This window comes from Emydura macquarii, unplaced genomic scaffold (genome assembly GCF_026122565.2).
Source record: "Emydura macquarii macquarii isolate MOO-44397 ecotype Brisbane River unplaced genomic scaffold, CSIRO-AGI_Emac_v2 contig_3060, whole genome shotgun sequence".
NCBI lineage: Eukaryota > Metazoa > Chordata > Testudines > Chelidae > Emydura > Emydura macquarii.
Genome location: NW_027133197.1, coordinates 16,905 through 40,098, shown reverse-complemented (window position 1 = coordinate 40,098; position 23,194 = coordinate 16,905). Strand labels below are relative to the sequence as shown.

The 23,194-nt window shown below is 50.7% G+C and overlaps 1 protein-coding gene and 1 pseudogene across 1 annotated transcript in view; both read right to left on the bottom strand.

Annotated features, from left to right (window-relative positions):
* LOC137141418 (zinc finger protein 665-like) overlaps nucleotides 1-23,194 on the bottom strand; it is a 52,241-nt pseudogene that overhangs the window by 13,081 nt on the left and 15,966 nt on the right.
* LOC137141419 (integrin alpha-D-like) overlaps nucleotides 263-23,194 on the bottom strand; it is a 31,841-nt gene continuing 8,909 nt past the window's right edge. The window contains exons 9-30 of the mRNA XM_067530286.1: nucleotides 21,973-22,123; nucleotides 21,423-21,496; nucleotides 20,822-20,951; nucleotides 16,899-17,047; nucleotides 16,173-16,313; nucleotides 15,672-15,878; nucleotides 15,408-15,538; nucleotides 13,672-13,829; nucleotides 13,360-13,514; nucleotides 13,074-13,205; nucleotides 12,314-12,387; nucleotides 11,966-12,107; nucleotides 11,638-11,751; nucleotides 3,910-3,989; nucleotides 3,667-3,750; nucleotides 3,344-3,422; nucleotides 3,086-3,193; nucleotides 2,744-2,827; nucleotides 2,478-2,591; nucleotides 2,161-2,253; nucleotides 1,874-1,984; nucleotides 263-1,718 (exon numbers count right to left, since the gene is read on the bottom strand). Of these exons, the coding sequence (XP_067386387.1) occupies nucleotides 1,596-1,718; nucleotides 1,874-1,984; nucleotides 2,161-2,253; nucleotides 2,478-2,591; nucleotides 2,744-2,827; nucleotides 3,086-3,193; nucleotides 3,344-3,422; nucleotides 3,667-3,750; nucleotides 3,910-3,989; nucleotides 11,638-11,751; nucleotides 11,966-12,107; nucleotides 12,314-12,387; nucleotides 13,074-13,205; nucleotides 13,360-13,514; nucleotides 13,672-13,829; nucleotides 15,408-15,538; nucleotides 15,672-15,878; nucleotides 16,173-16,313; nucleotides 16,899-17,047; nucleotides 20,822-20,951; nucleotides 21,423-21,496; nucleotides 21,973-22,123 (2,634 nt within the window). The 3' untranslated portion in view covers nucleotides 263-1,595. The remainder of the gene's footprint in view (nucleotides 1,719-1,873; nucleotides 1,985-2,160; nucleotides 2,254-2,477; nucleotides 2,592-2,743; nucleotides 2,828-3,085; nucleotides 3,194-3,343; nucleotides 3,423-3,666; nucleotides 3,751-3,909; nucleotides 3,990-11,637; nucleotides 11,752-11,965; nucleotides 12,108-12,313; nucleotides 12,388-13,073; nucleotides 13,206-13,359; nucleotides 13,515-13,671; nucleotides 13,830-15,407; nucleotides 15,539-15,671; nucleotides 15,879-16,172; nucleotides 16,314-16,898; nucleotides 17,048-20,821; nucleotides 20,952-21,422; nucleotides 21,497-21,972; nucleotides 22,124-23,194) is intronic.

Below are 23,194 nucleotides of genomic sequence, written 5' to 3'. Positions count from 1 at the left end.
TCTATGTACAATTGCAGCCTGCCAGCCACACCTGGCTCTCACCAGTCTGGGTTATACTGCAGGGTGACCCCAACACACACCCCAATCTTAGATTTCCCGGCAGAAATGTATATCCTGTGCTTCCCAGCCTTCTCCTGGACACTACAAATTATACTAAGTATGTGATTCCTTTAAAAATCTACTATGCACACAACTTGTCACCCCAAACAGAGTAACCCAAACACTTCCATTCAAACACACCGGATTAGATAAAACAATAAAACAAGTTTATTAGCTACAAAAAGAGATTTTAAGTAAGCCCAAGAAATGAGGCATAAAAATCAGAAATGGCTACAAAGAAAATAAAGATAAAACATGTTCTAGTGCCTAACTTAGCAAACTATGCAAGCAATGTTTCTCACCACATGCTTTCAGCAGTCTTACTGACCGAACTGTGTAGATCAGGACCATTTCCTTAGCATCCAATGTATACTTCCTTTCTCTCTTCTGGAGCAATGAATGCGATGGGGAGGGAGGGCAGGGGGTAATTTTTAGGAAACACCAGTTACACTGCACAGATAAACACAAACCAACGACAAAATGTTTCCATCGATAATCAAAATGTGCAGCTAGACAAAGAACAAAAAATGTTGCTGGAGAACTTAGAGTCTCACCTTATTGTGTATAAAACTTGTAAACTGATCAGCTGATCCTGAATTTGTACGTTTTGACATGTGATGTTGACAATTTGTGTTTTTTGAAAATTAGAAATAGAATTCTATGTTTTTCAATCACTTAATTAGAAATAGAATTCTATGTTTTTCAATCACTTCCATGGACAGTATTGATGTCTATTTTTAAGCAGTATTTTAGATTTTTATTGATTTAAATTTTCAGTTGTGGAAAATTATGCGGGGGCATCAAACACTAATTATGTAATGACAACAGATGTTGATTTTAAAAGTTCAAGCTTTATAACTGTTCAAAACACAAATTACATGTCGTCTTCAAGATCTCATGTCAAAATATATAGTCAGTAGCCTTAAATGAAACTCTAATAAGTTCTCAAGCAGCATTTTTCTTTCTTTGCCTATCTGTAAATTTGAATTATTAACGATGGAAATATTTTGCCGTCAGTTTGTGTGTGTATGGTGAATTCGACATTTACCAAAAAAAAATCCAGTCCTTCCAAGCGTAGCTATAAAGCTTTCAGTTTTTGAATCTCAACCTCTGCTGCCATTAAATATTTGTCTGAACTCCATCTATGGCGTCATAACTTCCTACAACTGTGATAATTTAAATGGACAAAAACAGAAAAAAAAAAAAAAAGATGCTTGAAACCCATAATTTTGCAAATCAAAATTGCAAGCCACAGAACTCTAAAAAAAAAGCCTATAAATGAAATCCAACGTTCTCCATCAAAATTATTAACAAATAAAATAAATTCTAGCAAGCCTAATTTGAAAAACAATTAACTCTAGCTGGCAATAGGACCCCTGTTTCCGGGGGGAAGCTGGCCAGTTTTTCTGCATTGTGCAGGTGACAAATGTAACGGGGCGGGTGAGTCTGGAGCAGCACAGGAGGAGGCAACGCCGGTGGGAGTGGCATATGCGGGGCTATTGTTTAGGGGCATCGGAAGCAGGGGCGTTGCCAGCGGTGGCACTCTGGGTCGGGCCAGCCCCCTCACCCTCCACAGCGTCCTCCATCCTCTGCTTGTACTGGCGTGTGAAGAAGCCGACCTGGAAGGAGACAGAGGAAGGAGACAGTGAGAGCCAGATGGACAGATGGAGAGAGAATCATAGCAAAGGAGCGGGAGGGGTGGGGTGTGGGAGCCCTCAAAGGAAAGACCCTTGCCCCTCCTGCCACCCAGCTGGGAAAGCCCTGCCCCCCTCACCTTGTAGAGGGCTGCGATGATGAGAGACAGCAGGATCAGGCCCCCCACGCTGCTGCCCACGATGATGGGCAGGTAGTTATATACCTCGTAGCGCTCCACCACCGTCTGCACCTGGGGGCAAGGAGCCGTGAGACGGGAACCCGGAGTCCTGGCACCATCCACCCACCTTGCTCTAGCTCACCAGACACCTCTTCCTCCTAGAGCAGGGACAGGACCCAGGAGTCCTGGCTCCCAGCTCTAACCACTAGCCAATACTCTCTCTATCCTGGGCACAATCACTCTGTTACCTGGCGCTGGACGAATCCCTCCTTCTGGGTGTATTTCCTCTCCTCATATCCAATCTGGGCCTTGCTCACCAGAGTCACTTTCTGCTGCTGAGTCTGGAACAGAGAAATTAACCATCCCTGACCGGAAATGACACAAACCAGCCCGGAGAGTCATCTCAGGGGAACCCAGAGCAAATTGCAGGCCATTTAGATTGGGATCAGTCAACTAGTGCTCAGATGCAGCCACCTCTGGGGAGGTGCACGGGGATTGTTCACACAGGGGGGATCCCTTGCCTGGTGCAGGGAGGCAGAGGCAGAGGCAGAGGCAACTCTCGTACCTGGGAGACCCACTGGAAGCTGACATTCCCTTTGATCATGAACTTCAGCGGCTGCTGCATTTCCAGGGAGGTGATTGTGCACCGGATCTTCTTACAGGTGGCAACGGAGCAGTCCTAGTGACGGAAGGATATCGCCGGGTGAGGCAAGGCCGAGAGAGTCTGGTCTGTGTATATCAGGGTCCGTCCCCCAGCCCAGACCCCCACTCACTGTCTGTGTTAGCACTAAGGGGAAGGGGCTGCTGGGACCTGCACCTGCCTGTACTCACCAGCAGGGGGCGCTCGCTCATCTGCTTCACAAAGTCCTTGGAACCAGGCGTTCCCGCCTCACTGACGCACTGAGCCAGCTGGGACTGGGGCGGGACAGAGACACAGTGTTAAGGAGGGTGGGAAGGGGACACGGGGCCTTCCCCCTCTAGATGGAGCCAGCTCCAATCCATCCCCAGGGCAGGGGACTGGCTGGTTCAGCAGGTGGGAGGGGACATGGGGCCTTTCCCCTCGAGGAAGCCTGTCCCATCAGGGGGCGCTGTACGGCACAGCAGGCATCACAAGGCCCATCTCACACACACACACAAACACACACACAGGCACGGACAGGGAGAGGCAGGTACCTTGGAGGTGATGACCTCAGAGGCATCCCACACCTGGACCCCGTTCAGCTCCACGGGAAACTGAAACGTGACTGAGACGGGGACACGTCGCTGCCGCAAGTTCTTGATCTGAAAGAAACACACCCCGCATAGGGCATTGCAGGAAGAGAACCCAGGAATCCTGGCTTCCTGACATCCCCTCCCCACGTTCAACCCACTAGATCCCACTCAGGCACTTCCACTCCCTCCCCCTGCTCTGAGCTGCCCCCTCACACTCACCTCGTACCAATGGGTCACTGTCACGCTGGCCCCCACCTCCTTGGCAGAGAAGTTGACATACTTGGTTGACTGATCGAGGCTGGGGGAGGAAAAGGATGGCAGGAGTGAGAGAGACGGGAGTGTGACGGATGGGGTGGGGGAGTGGCGGGGGGTGTCATGTTTGTAGAGGGGGGCGCTGTGCTGCAGGGAGGTGCTCAGCAGGGGGTGCTCTCCCCTCACAGTCAGTGCTGGCCCCAGTGTGGCACTAGGGGGCACTGTCCCTCAGTGAGTGGGGAGGGGGCTCAGCTGGGGGTACTCTCCCCTCGGGCTCTGCACTGACCTACCTGGTGAGGATGATGAAGATGCCGTACTTGACTGGCAGCTCCGCCCGGTGAATCATGAGCTCAGTGATGGGGCCACCATTGTCACTGGGGGGGGGAGGGAGGGCAAAGGCGAGAGATGTGAACAGATGCAGCCTGTTAATTGTGCAGGGAACACGCACGACGACAGGGCAATGACCTGCCCCACCCCGGGCACTGCCCCCTCCCTCTACCCCTCACCCTCCTGGCCCTACACAGCTCCCTCACCTGCTGGCATTGGCCGTGATCTGCAGTCTGTCCCCCAGGTCGGCCTCAGAGGAGACATCGAAGGTGGTGATGAAAACGGCCTGGAAAACACAGGTGGGGTGAGAGAACCGCTGGGCTCAGGGCCCGGGGAACTGCCAGAGACTGCGCAGGTGGGGCAGGCACAGGGATCGGGGGAAGGGGTGGGGGAGGCTGTTTTTTGAACTTAGATGAAATAAATGGGCCCAGAGAGACAAAGGTGCTAACACGACCCTGTCCCTGTCCAACATTAATCAGGGATATCCTGGGTTGGGATCCAGAGACCTGAGCTGGTTTCATGCCATGGCCACGCCTCATTAAACATCCTTTTATTACAAACACAGAGAAGAACTTGCTAAAGCCTTTGCAATATGCCGTGTTCAATAAGGCTTTTGTCTTCTCCCCCTGCCCTTTGCCTCTCACTGGAGACAACGTTGGTTATTTTCTGTTTGCTTATTTAGGGAAAAGGAAGTAGGGGCAGCAAAGCAGAAAGGTGAGTGAGAGGGAAGCTGTTGTAAAGTTGGAACTGGAAAGACTGCAGGTGGCAGATAAAGAGAGAGAACATCAGAGAATCTTGGCGCTGAAGCAACTGGAGAGGAAAGAGGAAGGGGAAGCACATCTGCAGGCTCTGGAACTGAGAACCCAAGAAGCCGAGACCCAGAAAATAAACCTGGAGGAGAAGGCAAGCGCGTGAAAGTACTGATTGGACTTGCTAGTAGAACAGATTCTAAACACTTCCACACCACTGAGTCCCACATCTACAAAAATCCACCAATAGGAACAATTGTGTCCTGCATACCGAGACAGGCGATGTTGCAGAGTATTTCGCTACCTTTGAGAGCCTGTGTGTGATTCCTCAGATTCCTGATGACAAGAGAATCCCCACTTTGGTTGCAAAGTTATCTGGCAATGCTCTGGATACGTTCAATGAAAGCCAGCTGAGGATGCTTTCAATTATTGCAAATTCAAAAAATGGTTTCAAAACTATTTCAGATTACCTCTGAACCACAGAGAGTGAAATGTAGAAATCTGCTAATATGAGTAATGGGGAATCATAGAATCAGAGAAGATGAGGGTTGGAAGGGACGTCAGGAGGTATCTAGCCCAACCCCCTGCTCAAAGCAGGACCAAACCCAGCTAAATCATCTCAGCCAGGGCTTTGTCAAGCTGAGCCTTAAAAACCTCTAAGGATGGAGCTGCCCCTGTCCCCCTAGATAACCCTTTCCAGTGCTTCACCACCCTCCTGGTGAAAAAGCTTTTCCTCATATCCAACCTAGACCTCCCCCACTGCAACTTGAGACCATTACTCCTAGTTCTGTCATCTACTACCACTGAGAACAGCTTAGCTCCATCCTTCCTGGAACCCACCTTCAGGTCGTTAATAGCTGCTATCAAATCCCCCCTCATTCTTCTCTTCTGCAGACAAAAAAAGCCCAGTTCCCTCAGACTCTCCTTATAAGTCTTGTGCTCCAGCCCCCTAATCATTTTTGTTGCCCTCCGCTGGACTCTCTTCAAATTGTCCACATCCTTACTGTAGTGGGGAACCCAAAACTGGACACAGTATGCCAAATGTGGCCTCATCAATGCTGAATAGAGGGGAATAATCACTTCCGTCGATCTGCTGGCAATGCTCCAACTAATGCAGCATAATATGCCGTTAGCCTTCTTGGCAACCGGGGACACTGCTGACTCATATCCAGCTTCTTGTCCACTGTACCCCCAGGTCCTTTTCTGCAGAACTGCTGTCTAGCCCGTCGGTCCCCAGTCAGTAGCAGTGCATGGGATTCTTCTGTCCTAAGTGCACGACTCTGCACTTGTCGTTGTTGAACTTCATCAGGATGAACGATTTTCTGGGGAAATGGGTGAAGGGCAAAGGGGCTGCAAATTTTGAAGCAATGTTTGACCTGGTTGCCCTGCAGCATTTCCTAAGCATATGTAAAGATGATGTGAAACAGCATCTATGGGACAAAAATGTAGCACGGTGGATGAGATGGCATCTCTAACTGATGTCTTTGAGCCTACCCAGGTATCCATTGAGAGCAAACCACAGAAAAAGGGGTTTAAATCAGGTGGGAAACAGGGTTCCCGTTTTACCCCTAGGAAGAAATAGGGTGTCCCGGAGGCTGGGCAGTCACCTCCCCACAACCATTCCTCCAACCCACACCCCAAATCTCCTGTGAAAAGAGAAGAGCCCAAAAGATGCTATCACAGTTATTCCACTGATTACTGGAGCAATAAATGCCCTGTGCTGGGAGGAAATGGACAGCCAATAGCCCATGTGAACGCTGCTGTCCTGAGCACAGAAACTCCTCAGGCACCTATCGCTTACACATGGGTTTTGTGAGATTGGCCTCTGCAGAGCCAGACATGAGGCACAGGAGGGTTGCCAGGGTTAATGGCAGAGTGAGTCTGGGGTGGAAGGACACAGGGGGCAGAGATTTCTCTGCTCCCGCAGCATGTGGCCCCAGATGTCAGCATATTGTCCTGGGCAAGTGGCAAAAAGTGTAGCTGTGGGTAGAACCGGGCGACCTCTGCTGCCAGCTCAAATTCCTGTGGTGCGGGATGATTTGGAAAGGGTTTTGGCTGTGGTAGTGATGGAACACCTCCTGGGGGACATTAATTGGGAATGACTTTTGCCATGTAGCTCAGGCTGTTAAGACATTCACCCACAGCAAGGAGGAGGATCAAGCTGGGACCCCAGAGGGCAGGGCTGAGGCTTTTGAGGAGCTGCTGAGGAGAAAGGAGGAAGTCTTTTTAATTCCTCTGCAGCAGGGGAAAGCTGCATTCTTCCAAGTGGCAGGAGGTTGAGCCCAGCTCCTGCACTGCAGCTGGAGGAAGGGAGGGGGGTGTACATATGCCTGCCAGCGAGAGAACTGTCCAGGTGTTAGCTGCCAGCACATTGCAGCTGAACAAAGGACAGATCCCAATTTAGAGAGCATAGAGAGAGGTGTCTTAGAGGGCAGCACAGAGGAGGAAACTGGAGAAGGAATAGTGAGAGTACAGGAATGTCTCCTCACTGGTCACTTTGGGGAGGATGCCCAGGACAGAATAACTGACTCAGCATCTGTGCGACCCAGGCACTCAACCTGTGACTCAGGTTTTGAGAGGGAACTGTGTAACTGGCCTCCCGGAGAGGAGCAGTCACAGAACTGACCTCTCGGGGATAGAGAGGGGATGATGGAGAGTGTCCCCCCATCCAGGTTTTCAGGATGCTGTTCCTGATGTGCTTGTGAAATTCCCTCTGTCATCCTGGGAGGGGGTAGGGACGGGTCCGTTGGGGGCGGGGGGGGGAAGAGGAAGGGGAGGTGGGGAGGGAAGGGAGGGGGAGAGACTGGTTTGGGGGAAAGGAGAGGGAAGGGGAGGGGGAGAGGGAGTGGGAAGGGACGGCAACCGCTCTTCCCGCTAGGCTGAGGGCAGGGGAGGAGGGCACCAGCACGAGGAGAACGGGAGGCCTAAGCCAGGCAGGGGTGTTGAGGCAACGCACTCACCAGCCCGCAGATGGAAACCGGCTCCTCCGGCTGCACGGGGGGAAGTGGGGGAAGGGGCTAAATTAAATTAAAGGAGGTAAGTACAGTGCGCAGGGAAGGACCAGTGAAAGGGAGGGGGGGGGGTTCATGAAAGGGAAGCCATGAGCACTGTGGGGTCAGGAGCATAGGGGCCAGAGGGGAAGGAGCAACAGGGAAACTGCTGCTGGCAGGGGAAGAGGGGGGACATGGGTCAGGAGCAGGGCTGGGAAGGCTCAGGGCAAACGCCCGAAGCAGGGTTGGGCAGGGAGCAAACATACTCAGGGGCTGGGGTGGAGCAAACAAGCAACCTCAGGGGCACGGCAGGGAGCAAACACACTCAGGGGCTGAGCTGGGGCGGGGACAAGCAAACAAACCAGAAGGGGACCAAAGCAAAAAGGGCAGGGCAAACAACCTAACACATACAAACAAAGCAAGGAACAAACTACAAGGGGGGCAGTAAGGGGAGGGGGGAGCCCAAGCATCAGGGGCAGCTATAAGGAGAGGGGGGGCAAGAAGGAGGAGGGCAGGGGAGCCCCCCAAGCATGGGGGCTAGGAAGGTGGGGAGGAGCAGGAAGGGGGTGCTCACGGCAACAGCAGCAGAAGGGAGAAGTAGCTGGCCAGGAGAAAGGTGCCCCTCTGCAGCTGGTGGGGGTGGTGGTAGTGGAGAGGCCCACTCACGAACCTCCCGCCCCCCGGCTGGCCGGAGGAGGCAGGAAGGCTAGTGGGGCCCCCAAAAAGTAAAGGCAACAGCAGCAGGAGGAAGAGGGGCTCCCCAAGGCAGCAGTCTCCCTAGCAGAGTAGGAGAGGGCTAGAAGGCCAATAGATCAGCCCCAGGCTCAGCAAGTCCCTGTTCCCTGGGTAACACAGCCAGGATTACTCCAGGTTAATTGGGGCACCTAAAGCCAACTAGGGAGCTGGCCACAGCTGGTAAAAGCTTCTGTTTCAGGCAGGCAGGGACAGCTAAGAGGGAGTTGAGTGGAGGAGCGGAGCTGCTACAAGGCATGGAGCCGGTGGAGGAGCAGATAGGATACAGAAGGACCTAAACAAACTGGAGGATTGGGCCAAAAGAAATTTAATGAGGTTCAACAAAGAAAAGTGCAGAGTCCTCCACTTAGGACAGAAGAATCCCATGCACAGCTATAGACTGGGGACCGATGAGCTAGGCAGCAATTCTGCAGAAAAGGACTTGTGGGTAACAGTGGATAAAAAGCTGGATATGAGTCAGCAGTGTGCCCTGGTTGTCACGAAGGCTAATAGCATATTGGGCTGCATTAGGAGGGGCATTGCCAGCAGATCGCGGGAAGTGATTATTCCCCTCTATTCGGCATTGGTGAGGCCGCATTTAGAGTATTGTGTCCAGTTTTGGGCCCCCCACTACAAAAAGGATGTGGACAAGTTGGAGAGAGTCCAGCAGAGGGCAACAAAATGATAAGGGGGCTGGAGCACAGGACTTATGAGGAGAGGCTGAGGGAACTAGGCTTGTTTAGTCTGCAAAAGAGAAGAATGAGGGGGGAGATTTGATAGCGGCCTTTAACTACCTGAAAGGGGATTCCAGGGAGGATGGGGCTAGGCTGTTCTCGGTGGTGGCAGATGACAGAACAAGGAGCAACAGTCTCAAGTTGCAGTTGGGGAGGTCTAGGTTGGACATTAGGAAAAAGTTTTTCACTAGGAGGGTGGTGAAGCACTGGAATGGGTTACCTAGGGAGGTGGTGGAATCTCCATCTTTAGAGGTTTTCAAGCTGAGTCTTGATAAAGCCCTGGCTGGGATGATATAGCTGAGGTTAGTCCTGCTTTGAGCAGGGGGTTGGACTAGATGACCTCCTGAGGTCTCTTCCAACTCTAATATTCTATGATTCTATGATACACGGCTTGGAGCTAGTGTGGGTGTTGCGAGAGCACCCAGCCACGGGAGTTAAGAAGGAGCCCGTCCAGGCAAGACCAGGGGACTCCAGCCCCAAAGAGCCAGAAGGAGGACCACAAGTGGGGGGGAGCTGCAGACAAGTGACCCAGGGAAGGTAATAGCCCCTGGAATAAGCTGTTTGAGGCTACTCCTCGCAGGGTCCCAGGGTCGGGGCCCAGGGTAGAGGGCGCGACTGGGCCCCCTCCACCCCTTTGCTCCCACCCAGCCACACCACCGGCATAGCCGCAGGGGGCGCAGATCCACGGGGACAAACAGGCCCACCTCGTCACAGTACACAGAACTTTGCAAGAGCACATGTTTACGTTCTATGGTTTAGCTCTATGGTCAAAACCTAAAGAGGACCATGGGCTCACTGCCTGTACATTAGTCAGTGACTAACACGCCTGCAGTAAACTAAGAGGGGAAGTGTGGTACACAAAGCAACAGCCTGGAACCCCTATATTCACCACTGTCATGTAATGATGATATGTTCAGTACATTGCACACCATGTGAGGTATCATTTTGAAAGCCTTGATCTGTTGAATATTAATAACCAGTTGGGTTGTGTATGCTACTGTTGTATGTGAAGTTATGAAGTTTTGCTATGTGTTTGTTACTGAAATATGTTGTGAGGTGGTAAATACCCAGAACCAGCCGTTCAAGTAGAACAATGGAGTAGCCAGACACCAACACCCATCAAGGAAAGAAACGACTATCTCAGGAACTGTTTACAATGAAGGTTTCTCAGAGAGCACATGCACAATGGACACTGCTTGACCACTGGGCACAGAACCAAACCTCATAGCAAAATCCTTCTAGCAAGCTGGAAGAAAATGTGAAAGAAGGGACATGACATCATCACTTGGCCTCTCCTCCTCCCCCCCCCCACCCCCGCCACTTCAAAAAAACCTGGAAGAAACATCTTGAGGACAAGACTTTAGACTGCGGCAAGTATTCCCAGGATGAAAAAGAACCCAGCCTGTGTATTCAGGATCTGCAACCTGCCTGTACCATCTGTCAAGGTGAGACACTGCTTGATTCAAATCCTGTTTAGTTTGTAGAACTCAGACTGCAAATTTATTTTGCTTCTTAAGTAACCAACTCTGAGCTCTAAGCCTTCTACGTATATTCACTTAAAATCTATCTTTCTATAGTTAATGAATCTGATGTATATTTACCTAAAACAGAGTAGTTTGGTTGAAGTGCATGGGAAATCTCAGCTCACCTTACAAAGGCTGGTGCATGTCCTCTCCCTATTGAGGGAGGGACGGACTGGGTAATGAACTTACACTGACCAGGCTTCTGACCAATGTGAGACGGTACAGCTCTGGGGTGCAAGGCTGTGAGCCAGGGTGAATTGGCAGGAGCCTCTCTATTGTTAGTTCATGAGTGACTGGGGAAAGAATTCACATAACTCAGCTGGGTGTGTCCCTGTCTGCAGATGTCTGTGTAATTGCAATACCTGCTAGAGGTTTGTGGCTTGACACAGCATCATAGTGTGAAAGGAATCCCAGGTTCATGAGACAGAGGGCTCAGCAGTCCCGCAATCCAGATTGCACCCTGGGGTAACCCGTCACACCTGGTTTCCAGAAGACAAAACCAGGCAAGCACACAAGTGGGAAGAGCAACAAGCAGCACAGAGAAAAAAATGCAGCTTCTGCTGATTTGCACTTTCAGCCTCACTGCTGGAGAATCCCAGGATCAGCAGCTCTAGGCCCTGGCAACATGTACCACTTTTGGGTTGGTGAGGGCCCTGGATTTCACTGCAGTCCTGGGCACAAGATCACAGCAGTACTGTACAAATCACAGGCTTGGCCAGCTCAGCCAGATGCTTCTTAGACAGAGGGAAGCAGGAAAGAGATCAGGAAGGGAAGAAATAAGGCGGGAAGGCAAAGAACCCATGGCAATATTTGGGATTTCGCTGGAGCCGGGGTGGTGGCTTCCTTCCCTTCTCTCATCTTTTACTCAGCTCTGGCCGCCTCCCTCTCCCCAAAGACACTTCTTTTAAGGACCCAAAAGGGGTGGGAACAGTCCCCTCCCTTCATTATTTTGTCCTCCAGTGAGGCCTGATTTGCAGCCCTCCAGTTCTGGTCCCTTGATTTCCAGTCCCAACAAGACCTTCCTTCAGCCCCGAATTGATGTCAAGGCTCTTTGCACTGACGCGCTGGGTTCCCCCAGGGCACTTTCCCCGTGACATCTCATCACAGGCGGTGCTGACACCAAGAACTTCCCCTCTCTGCTCACAGTGGGGCTCACACTGAGGGGGCAATCACGGGCCCGGAGATGAGGCCAGGGGCTGTCTGTACCTCGGCTCCGCTCCAGAAGATGGGGTGGTTGACATGGCAGGTGCTGTTCCTCTGAGTCTGCTCCTCGGAGGCCGGGGTTGAGCTGCACTTAACGGCCATGGCCCTCCTGTTGGACTGAGTATGGGAGGCTGGTCAGTGAGACGGGGCCCATGGCACCCCTGCCGAGCCCCGCCACCTGCTCCCTGCGGCAGAGTGTCCTTTCTGGGCCCCCTGCCTGCCCCCTGCAGCACAGTGCTCTCTCTTGGCCCCCTGCCCTCTCCCTGCCTACTCTCACGCTCCTCCCGTGTCCTGCCTCTCATGACTGCTGCGCGTGGGGGTGGGGCTGTACCTGGAGCAGCAGGACCCGGCGGTAGGACAGCATGGCCGGGTAGAAGAAGCGCACCGTGGTGCTGTAGGAATTCTCCCCACGGTTCTGGATGGAGACTGTGGTGTTGAATTCAGGGTTGACCCCCACCACCAGGGTGCTCATGCTAAGAGGGAGAAAAAGCGATGAGATTTGTCAGAGCAGTGCCTGGGCAGCTCTGCAAACTTCCCCACAGCAGTGCCCCCACCCAGGATCCTTCAGCACTGGGAATCTGGCAAGATCTCCAGCTGGATGTTGAAGATCTGAGGCCTGATGGAGCAGGATGGGTCCCACCATACAAGGTGTTTTTCAGGGGTGGAGTTGGTGACTCACCCAGAGAAATTGAAGGAGATTTCTAAGTGGTCATCGCAGCGTCCGTCTATGCCGCAGTCCTTCTGAAACGGGAGCTGGGGAGAGACCCAGGGGAACAGGGGTCTGGGTGGGTGGGAAGGAGCTGCAGCACCATCTGCTGGAGCAACACTGCAGGGACCCAGTAACCTTCCAGTTACCCCAGCGCCTCCCCAGCCCCTGCACTGGGGGGCAGATAAATCCATCATCAGTCCCGCTCCTGCCACACAAACCCTCCTCCTCCCCTTTCTGCCTCCCTCCTCTGGCCAGCAGCAGTGTCACACTTCCAGGGTGCCAGGGCAGGGGGAGTGGTCAGCTCATGGGGCAGGGAATGGCGCATAGGGCCTTTTCTCCTCTAGGGGACATCAGCCCTGATACAGCCTCAGAGCAGAGAACTAACTGGCTGGCTCATGGGGGGCGGGGGGAACAGGACATGGGGCCTTTCCCCTCCAGAGGGCTCTGGCCAAAATACATTTTGATTTTTGCTGGAAAATTTTCAATTATTTTTTCAGCCAAAATTATTTTGGTTTTTGCTCAAAAATGTGGGGGTTCTTGGGGAGAAGCTGGAATGTTCTCATGAAGGGGAGCCAGGTCTGTAGCCAGGGCAGACACAGCATCCATCTCTGTCACCCTCAGGTGGCTGCATTTGTAAAGGGGTTTAGGAGGCTGCTTGCTTTCAAACACCAAGGTCACTTGTTCCATCCCTGCAGCTGACCCACCGCGGGGCCTGGCTCTGGCATCTTACCAAGCCTGTTGTCATTAAGGGGGAGTCCTCACTCAGGATGGGTGTGAGGCGGTCGGTAGCAGTGATGGGCTCCCCCGTTAGGGTGTAGTTGATGCGCAGAGTGATGGGGGTCAGGCTGTCCTCAGGGCAGAGCTGGGAAGACAGAGAGACACGTCGGGACCCGTGAGGAAAAGGGGATGGGTGGGATCCAGAGAGAAGTTTGTTCTCTGGATGAATTGAGAGCAGGGGAGGGTTGGAGGGGCAGACACAGAGTGAGGGGAAGGAGCCAGGACCCCCCCACACTCACGGGTAACATTATCTGGTACGTCTCACATCTCCTCTCGATGCCCAGCTGCAGTTTCCTGCTCAGGAAGGGGCTGTTGGAGTCGAAGGCAGCTCGGATCTTCGTCCGCCCGGGATCCAGGGCCAGGCTGTACTCGATGCTGCTGGAGATCCTGTCGCCTACAGGGCGGGCAAACAAGGGACTGAGAGCGGAAACTTCCTGGAGAAATAGGACACGGGGCCTTTCCCCTCTAGGGGGCACTGGCTCCAATCCAGCCCCAGGGCAGGGACTGGCTGGCTCAGGAGGGAGGGTAACGGTGGAAGGGCATGGTCTGACCTAGGCTGTCCATGGTGCTCTTAGTGACGGTGAAGCAAACTTCTGCCATGCTGGCCTTGGTGTTCAGCTGCTCCTGCTCCTGGCAGTCGAAGGCCGAGGTGGGGATTGTGGGGGGCTGGAAGCTGATGGAGACCCCGACTCTGAGCACCGGTCGGGACCTGCCGTGGAGGGAACAGAACTGTCACCCAGCTGCTCCCTGCAATGGGGCCAGGCTCCGTCGCTGCCCAGAGTCTCCCACCCACCCCAGATCTGCTCACAATACCCCAATGAGGCAGGTTATGCACACACAGATCCGCCAGAGGAGATGGGAGGAGGGCAGACAAGGGATCAGCAGAGCTGTCATTGTGCCTGTGACTTAGGCAGACCAGGTGTCAGCCCACGGCAGGGCAGGAGGCCTCACCGCACGCTGACGGATGCACAGCTGGAAACCAGCCTGGTTCCCCCACGTGTTAGCATTGTTAAAACAGATGTTACGGTGGTAAGAATGTGCTTAGTGTTTAGACTTGATGAAATGCTTCTCAGAGGCTGCATGCGTTGCTCTCACTTATAACCTCTGTATAAAGTTATAGTGAGTCTTTGCCTTTTAAACCTCCGTAACTGTCACTCATCAGCCAGAAAAGGAGGCTTCTCTAATGCAAAAAATGCTGGCTTCCTAAAGAAGGTGTTAGCTCCTGCCTGAGGAGAAGGCCTTTGAAACCAAAGGAGCCATTGTGAGACATTGAAGAAGGAAGACTTGGGTAACTGTATTTCTCACCCCCTCTAGGAAGAGGAGACCTGCACATGAACTCATCCCATCAGCCTGGGCTCTAGGGAGAAGGGGATAAAAATCCCTGACAAGGAGAAACTTATGTTCTTTGTGCTGCCTAGAATCTAAAGGAGCAAGAATCACGAAGCAGAAGCAAAAGGCCCCCTGCTGCTTAGCCTGGATTAGCCCTAACGGACACAGAGAGTTTTCTTATTACAGAAGATTCTCTTATCTTTTGGAACCTGAGATTGTAGCTCATTTGTGTGTGTATGTTACCTGCTTTAACCTAGTTAGTTTATTACAGGATTGGTTTGAGATCTGAGACGCAACTGACCTGGGATAAGTGACTGGTCCTTTGGGACTGAGAGGAACCTGAATATTGTTATGATTTTTGTTATAAGGGACCATCTATCGCAAAGGCAGGCTTGCCTGGGTGGCAAGATAGACTGGACTGCACAAGGAGGCTGTTTCAGGCTCCATGATAAGGCTGTTATAGTGCCTGAGGAGTTCACACTTGTTACGTGGTTGGTGAAATCTAATTATAGAGCACACAGACAATGTGGGGTATGTGCCCTTGTCATTTTCCAGCAGGGGGGAGCAGGCAGACAGACACACACACACACACACACACACACACACAACCATGTACTGGTGCTGTCTGTGATTGTCATGTGGAGCTGTGCAAAGACAGAGTAAATCAGACAAAACAGCACACTGTTACTGAACAGTTGCTTACTTTCTCACTCTTACCAACTAGTTAAGAAATATATCAATTGGAATATAAATATTGGACTTACATTTCAGTGTATAGTATATAGAGATGTATAAACAAGTCATTGTCTGAATGGAATTTTAGTTTGTACTGACTTCACTAGTGCTTTTCATGTAGCCTGTTGTAAAACTGGGCAAATATCTGGATGAGCTGATGTACCCCCTAAGAGAGCTCTGTGTACCCCCAGGTGGTGTTGAGAACCACTGGAGTAACTCTCACCTCAGCAGCAGGACCTGCCCCTGTGCTCCCACCGCAATGTCTGGCAGTCCATCCCCCGTCAGGTCTGTCCCGCCACTGATGGCCTGGCCAAAGTAGTGCAGCCTGCTGGGAAACAGTGACCCCTCTATGCGCTGGGGTCAGAGAGAGCAGTAGGGGGTGGGAAAGGCGCTGCTGTACTGTATAATGGGCACTGGGGGCCATGAGGCCCCTACAAAGGCCCTTCACGGCTGTGTGTTGACCCCTTCCCTCAGCAGCTGGGCTCACCTGTCTGTACTGGGAACTGATGCCTCTCTTTTCCCCATGGAAGATGTACAAGGCCCCACGATTGTCGTTCTCCATGGGGGCCCCAATGGCCACATCCGTCTGTCCATCTCCACTGATGTCCCCAATTGCGGACATGCTGGCCCCAAAGCGCCCAAACCTTTGCCCCATCTGCCCCTGCAGTGTCTTGGTACAGATCAGTGTCGGGCCCTGCAGAGCAGATCCAAAGAGACACATTGGGAAAGTATCAGTGCCCCCTTCAGAGACCCTTCTCTGCTCCCTGCAGCACAGCACCCCCTAGCACCGCACTAGAGAATTGGGCTCAGTACTGACTGTCAGGAGAGAGCATCCCCACCGAGCGCCCCACTCTGGTTCCAGCAGCACAGCGTCCCTTTGCGCAGGACTGGAGCATTGGGGACATCTCTCCCTAGCAAGCCATATAATGGGATCCTAGCCCCAAATCTGTCCAGCTACACCACAAACCCCAGTTCTACCCCCTCCTACCTGCTGGTTAATCAGACAGATATGGACACGCCCTCCATTCTGAGGTGTATGGTACGTGGGGGCTCCGATCAGAACCAGGTCCGTGTTCCCATCTCTGTTGAGGTCCACAGTGCACAGCGTGCCCCCGAAATACGAGCCGACCTGGAGAGGTTCAGTTCTTTTTAGCTGCTGTGTTTGTATAAGTAACGTTTATTCACTGAGTCTACTTGACTGAAATGGTCTTTCGAGTTCTGTTTACCTGAACACACAGGCAGCTGAATGTGAGAGGTGCTTATTGCTAGCTGTGGTGCAATTACGTAAGCTACTGTGTTTGCACAAGTTAAATGTTTGCTCTCTCTCTGTCTGGATTACTCATGAGTTTCATCTAACTGAACATATAAGCAATGAGACTGTCAGCTCTTTGGGGGCAGGAACCATCTTTGTAGCCTGTGTTTGTACAGCGCCTTGCACAGTGGGGTCCTGGTCCACAACTGTAGCTGGTCCATAGTGTTGTGAGGGAAAATCGCAAAACAAATAAATAAATGATCATCATCATGCTGATTGTTAGCTGTGGTGCAGCTGTCTACATCAATAGCATTTATCCATTGCCTCAGTTTCTCTGACTGAAACATCCCTGCTGCTGCCGACAGGTTAGATCTGACCCCAGAATGTTACGTGTTGTGGAAATACTGCAAACTTCTTCGCCTCCCTCTCTCTCTGCCCATCACTCCCCGTGTCTTCCCTTACCTGCTCTCCCGATACCTCGGCTTCCACCTGCCACCCTCTGTGCTTGGCGTCTTGCCCAAATAGGATGACTTTGCCAATGTGATTGTAGCGAGGGGCCCCGACCACATACATGCTCTGCCCCTGGGATATGATGAGCTCAGCTGAATAACCTGAAAGAGACAGAGACACGGACGGGTGAGGGGGGGCAGCAGGCATCTCCTAACACAGGATCTCACAGCCTTATAGCAGTATAAGGGCTTGGTACTGAGCCCTGCTGAGCCTGCCTGGCGGGGAGGTGTCAGGAGCCCCTTTGCGCCCCCATATGTGATAAGGAGAGTGGCAAATGGAGTCAGCACTGACTGAGAGGGAAGAGTGCTCCTTACTGAGACCCCCACCCCACTCCCTGCAACACAACATCCTCTAGTGCCCCCCTGGGGTGTTGGGGCCAGCACAGATTGTGAGAGGAGACCGCCCCACTACTGAGTCCCATACCCCAGTCCCCAAAGCGGAGCGACCCCTAGTACCCCACTGGGGGCATCCCAGTTTACAATGCCATCTAATGGGATCCAAGCCCCACATTTAAAGATATCACTTCCCCTCAAGATGCCAGGGACATATTGAACTGAAGTGGCAAAGGTTGCAAAGAGAAGATATCTTTAAATGCTTCTATAGCAATGCGAGCGGTCTGAGTCACAAGCAAAAAGGGACAGGAAATTCTCATGGATGAGACTCGTCTCAGATATCATTGCCACGACTGGAACCTGGTGGGAAGATTCTCGTGGCTGGGATGTTTAAACCCCTGGCTCCCACCCAGAGTGGGTAAAACAGGTGAAGGGTGGCAAGTGACACGAAAGACCCCACAGCCTGTTGCAGAGTTACAGATAACTCAGAACAGCAGGACTTTGAAGGCACCCAGATCAATATGGGGGAGGGAGCACTAGTGGGGAGGTCCATGACAGGAACTCCCCCCCCAAATAAAATGTAGATTCATAGACTCTAAGGTCAGAAGGGACCAATATGATCATCTACTCTGACCTCCTGCACAACGCAGGCCACAGAACTTCACCCACCCGCTCCTGTAATAATCCTCTAACCTGTGACTGAGTTATTAAAGTCCTCAAATCATGGTTTAAAGACTTTAAGGTACAGAGAATCCACCAGCAAGTGAGACGTCCCCCATGCTACAGAGGGGGGTGAAAAACTCCCACAGCCTTTGCCAATTTTCCCTGGGGGAAATTCCTTCCCGCCTCCAAATATGGCAATCAGTTAAACCCTGAGCATGCGGGCAAGACTCACCAGACAGATATTACAGAGAATTCTTTCTTGGGTAACTAAGAACCCACCCCATCAAACATCCCGTGACAGGCCATTGGCATATCTACCACCAGTAATCAAAGATCAGTCAATTGCCAAACTAGGCTGTCCCATCATACCATCCCCCCCATACATTTATCAAGCTCAGTTTTGAAGCCAGCTAGTTTTTTTGTCCCCACTGCTCCCCTTGAAAGGCTATTCCAGAACGTCACTCCTCGGATGGTTAAAAACCTGTGTCTAATTTCAAGTCTAAGTTTCCTGATGGCCAATGTATATCCATTAGGTCTTGTGTCCACATTGGCGCTTAACTTAAATAATTCCTCCCCTTCCCTGGTATTTATCCCTCCGATGTATTTATACAGAGCAATCATATCTCCCCTCAGCCTTCTTTTGGTTAGGCTAAACAAGCCAAGCTCTTTGAGTCGCCTCTCATAAGACAGGTTTTCCATTCCTCGGATCATCCTACTAGCCCTTCTCTGCATCTTTTCCAGTTTGAATTCATCTTTCTTAAACATGGGGGACCAGAACTGCACACAGTATTCCAGATGAGGTCTCACCAGCACCTTGTATAACATACTAACACCTACCTATCTCTACTGGAAATTCCTCATGTGATGCATCCAAGGACCACATTAGCTTTTTTATGGCCACATCACATTGGCGGCTCATAGTCATCCTGTGATCAACCAATACGCCCAGGCCCTTCTCCTCCTCTGTCACTTTGAACTGATGTGACCCCAGCTCATATAAAAAATTCTTATTAGTCCCTAAATGCATGACCTTGCACTTTCAACTATTAAATTTCATCCTATTTTTATTACTCTAATTTACAAGGTCATCCAGGTCTTCCTGTATGATATCCCAATGCCTCTCTGTATTGACAATACCTTCCAACTTTGTGTCATCTGCAAACTTTATTAGCACATTCCCACTTTTTGTGCCAATGTCAGTAATAAAAAGATCAAATAAGATCAGTCCCAAGAGTGATCCCTGAGGAACTCCACCAGTAATCTCCCTCCAGCCTGACAGTTCACCTTTCAGTGTGACCTGTTTTAGTCTCCTCTTTAACCAGTATCTTATCCACCTTTCAATGTTTATATTAATCCACATCTTTTCCAATTTAACTAATAATTCCCCATGTGGAACTGTATCAAATGCCTTACTGAAATCTAGGTAAATTAGATCTACTGCATTCCCTTTGTCTAAAAATCTGTTATCTTCTCAAAAAAGGAGATCAGGTAGGTCTGGTATGATCTAACTTTTGTAAAGCCGTGTTTGTATTTTATTCCAATTGCCATTAACCTTGATGTCCTTAACTACTTTCTCTTTCAGAATTTTTCCCAAGACCTTGCATACTACTGAGGGCAAACTAACAGGTGTGTAGTTACCCAGATCACTTTTATCTCTTTCTTAAAAATAGGAACTATGTTAGCAATTCTCCAGTCATACGGTACAGCCCCTGAGTTTACAGATTCATTAAAAATCCTTACTAATGGACTTGCAATTTCAGGTGCTAGTTTCTTTAATATTCTTGGATGGAGCTTATCCGGCCCCCCTGATTTAGTCCCATTAAGCTATTTGAGTTTGGCTTCTACCTCGGATGTAGTAATTTCTACCTCCATGTCCTCATTCCCATTAGCCACCCTACCACTAACCCCAAGAGCATCATTAGCCACATTAAAACCAGAGGCAAAGTATTTGTTTAGCTATTTGGCCATGCCTACTTTATCCTTAACCTCCACCCCATCCTCAGTGCTTAGTGGTCCCACTTCTTCTTCCTTTGTTTTCTTCCTATTTATATGGCTATAGAACCTTTTACTATTGGTTTTAATTCCCTTTGCAAGGTCCCACTCTTCTTGGCTTTTGGCCTTTCTCACTTTATCTCTTGAAATGGTTCCAAGCCTCCTCCACATTTAGATCCATGAGCTCTTCAGTCCAGTCCAATTCCCCAACTAATTCCTGTAATTTTTTTAAGTTAGCTTTTTTGAAGTCAAAGACCCTAGTCACAGATCACAGCTTCCAAGGCCAGAAGGGACCATTGTCATCAATGTGTCTGACCTCCTGTACAAGACAGGCCAGAGAATTAAAAAAAAAAAAAAAAATTCCTAGAGCAGATTTTTCAGAAAAACATCCAATCGTCATTTAAAAATGATCAGCAATGGAGAACACACCACAACCCTTGGTAAACTGTTCCCATGATTATTACCTTCACCTTTAAAAACTGACACCTTATTTTCAGTCTGAATGTGTCTAGCTCCAACTTCCAGTCATTGCATCATGTTAGACCTTTTTCTGATAGATTGAAGGGCCCTCTATTAACATTCTAATGCTGCTCATCTTTAACCAAGAAAATGCATAAAAGATTTTATAAACTGATATATTTCACCTGTCAGTGGGCTGCATCTGCCTCTGGTAGGAAACATGGAAACTGTTTATGCAGCAGGGATCCCACCCTTGGAGCTGAGATGCACCGACCTCTAGGGTGGGGCACAGGGGCTGTTTCTACAGGGATCCCGTTTCCAGCACTGAGATTCAACCACGGTTGGGGTGGGACACAGCAGCTCACACGCTATCTGATAGGAACACTGCACTACAGCTGTGCTCAAAGATTTATCCCAGGTTATTCTTACCAAGGTAAGCGTCTTTCATGTCCCCGGAGGATCTGGATACATTGATGAAGCTTGGCTCCCCACTGCTCCCATACAGGAATATCCCACCGGACCAGTCATAGGCTCCTACCGCTCCCAGCACAGACCCGTCCTAAACCCACACACACAGGAAAGGGGATGGATTTGCACAAAACAAGACAGCAAAGCAAAATATAGCAAGGGAGAAATAATTCATAGACTGAGTCACATGCTGCATCACAGCACCCCGTAGTGCTGCATTGGGAAATTGGGGCCAGCCCTGACTGTGAAGGGAAAGCGCCCCCTATGCATCCCCCACCCTTCTCCACTGCACCTCTGCACTGGGACATTTGGGCCTGAACTGACTGCAAAGGGAGAGCACCCTCTATGAGCCCCCATCCTGCTCCCTCCAGTACAGCACCCCATAGCACCACACTGGGGCATTAGGGCCTGCCCTGACTGCAAAATTAAAGCACCTCCTACACTGCTCTGGATGACTAAGGGGTGGTCTCCCACTCCAGGTATAAAGCCAGTCAGATTCTGTCAAGGAGGATCCATCAAAAATGGCAGTGTGGAACACGCACGGGGCCCAGGCATCACTCACAGGGGACAGCAGGGAGCTGAATCCTTCCTGAGACATCTCCAGCTGGAAGGAGCTGCCGCTCTGGGACTGGGTGCCTAGGAGGAACGACAGATCATCTCTAGAGAGGCCTCGTGTCCCATCCCCCACACCCTGGAGCCAAACCAGCTCTCCCTAAGGGGAAAGGCCCCATGTCTCACTCCCTGGCCTCCTGAGCCAGCCAGTCCCCTGCCCTGGGGCTGAATCAGAGACATAGACCCTAGAGGTGAAAGGCATCGTGTCCCCTTCCCCGCTGAGCCAGCCAGTCCCACTGATCAATGCACGTGAGTTAATTTGACCTCCCCGAGGAGTACATTGAAAGAGCAGCCAGAGTTGTTAGCAGGATCCTGAGTGCTTAGCATTTCACCCTGGAGCTCAGATACTCTGGTGATGGGCACAGAATGTACTCCTTAGACACATCGCTGTTGGGTCTCTTTGCGATACAGAATTCCAGTAGCTCCCCAGCCCATCTCAAGCCCAGGAACCAGTTTACATAGCCCCAGGGTAAATGAAGGGCATCTCCCTGGTCCAGTACCTTCAATGGCAAAGATCTTGTCTCGCAGCTGGTTCTGGATGCCCTGGAGAGCGTCAAAGGCATTCACATGGAAGATGTGCTCATTGGCGGGATTAGAGGCGATATCACGGAGCTCCTGCTGGGCCTCACGACTGGAGAAAGCGCTGCCAACCTTCACAAGGTAAAGGTGCACGTGAGACCAGAGAATGTAACATAAGAACATAAGAACAGCCATACTGGGTCAGACCAATGGTCCATCTAGCCCAGTATCCTGTCTTCCAACAGCAGCCAATGCCAGGTGCTTCAGAGGGAATCAAAATCGATACATCCCATCATCCAGTCCCAGCATCTGGCAGTCAGAGGCTTAGGGACACCCAGGGAATGAGGCTGCATCCCTTACCATCTTGGCTAATAGCCATTGATGTACCCATCCTCCATGAACTTATCTTGTTCTTTTTTAAACCCAGTTATACTTTTAACCTTCACAACATCCCCGGGCAATGAGTTCCACAGTCTGACTGTGCATTGTGTGAAGGAATACTTCCTTTTGTTCATTTTAAATCATCTGCCTATTAATTTCATTAGGTGATCCCTAATTCCTCTGTTATGAGAAGGAATAAATAACACTTCCTTATTCACTTTCTCCTCACCAGTCATGATTTTATAGACCCCTGTCATAGCGCCTCTTAGTCGTCTCTTTTCCAAGCTGAAAAGTCCCAGTCTTTTTAATCTCTCCTCAGATGGAGGCTGTTCCATACAACTAATCATTTTTGTTGCCCTTCTCTGTACCTTTTCCATTTTTTGAGATGAAGTGACCAAATCTGCACACAGTATTCAAGGTGTGGGTGTACCATGGATTTACATAGTGCCATTATGATCCCTTTCCTAGTTCTTCCTAACATTCTCTTAGCTTTTTTTGACTGTTGCTTCATGTTGAGTGGATGTTTTCAGAGAAATGTGATGCTGGCAGGCCAAGTGCCAGCTCTTGCCAAGGCTGCAGATATTAGCAAAGAACTGACAAACTCTTAGCTAGAGACCAGACCAGTTCACTTATGCATTCATAGACTCTAAGGTCAGAAGGGACCAATATGATCATCTAGTCTGACCTCCTGCCCAATGCAGGCCACAGAACCTCACCCATCCACTCCTGTAATAGACCCCTGACTTATGACTGAGTTATGAAAGTCCTCAAATCATGATTTAAAGACTTTACAGTACAGAGACTCCACCAGCAAGTGAACCC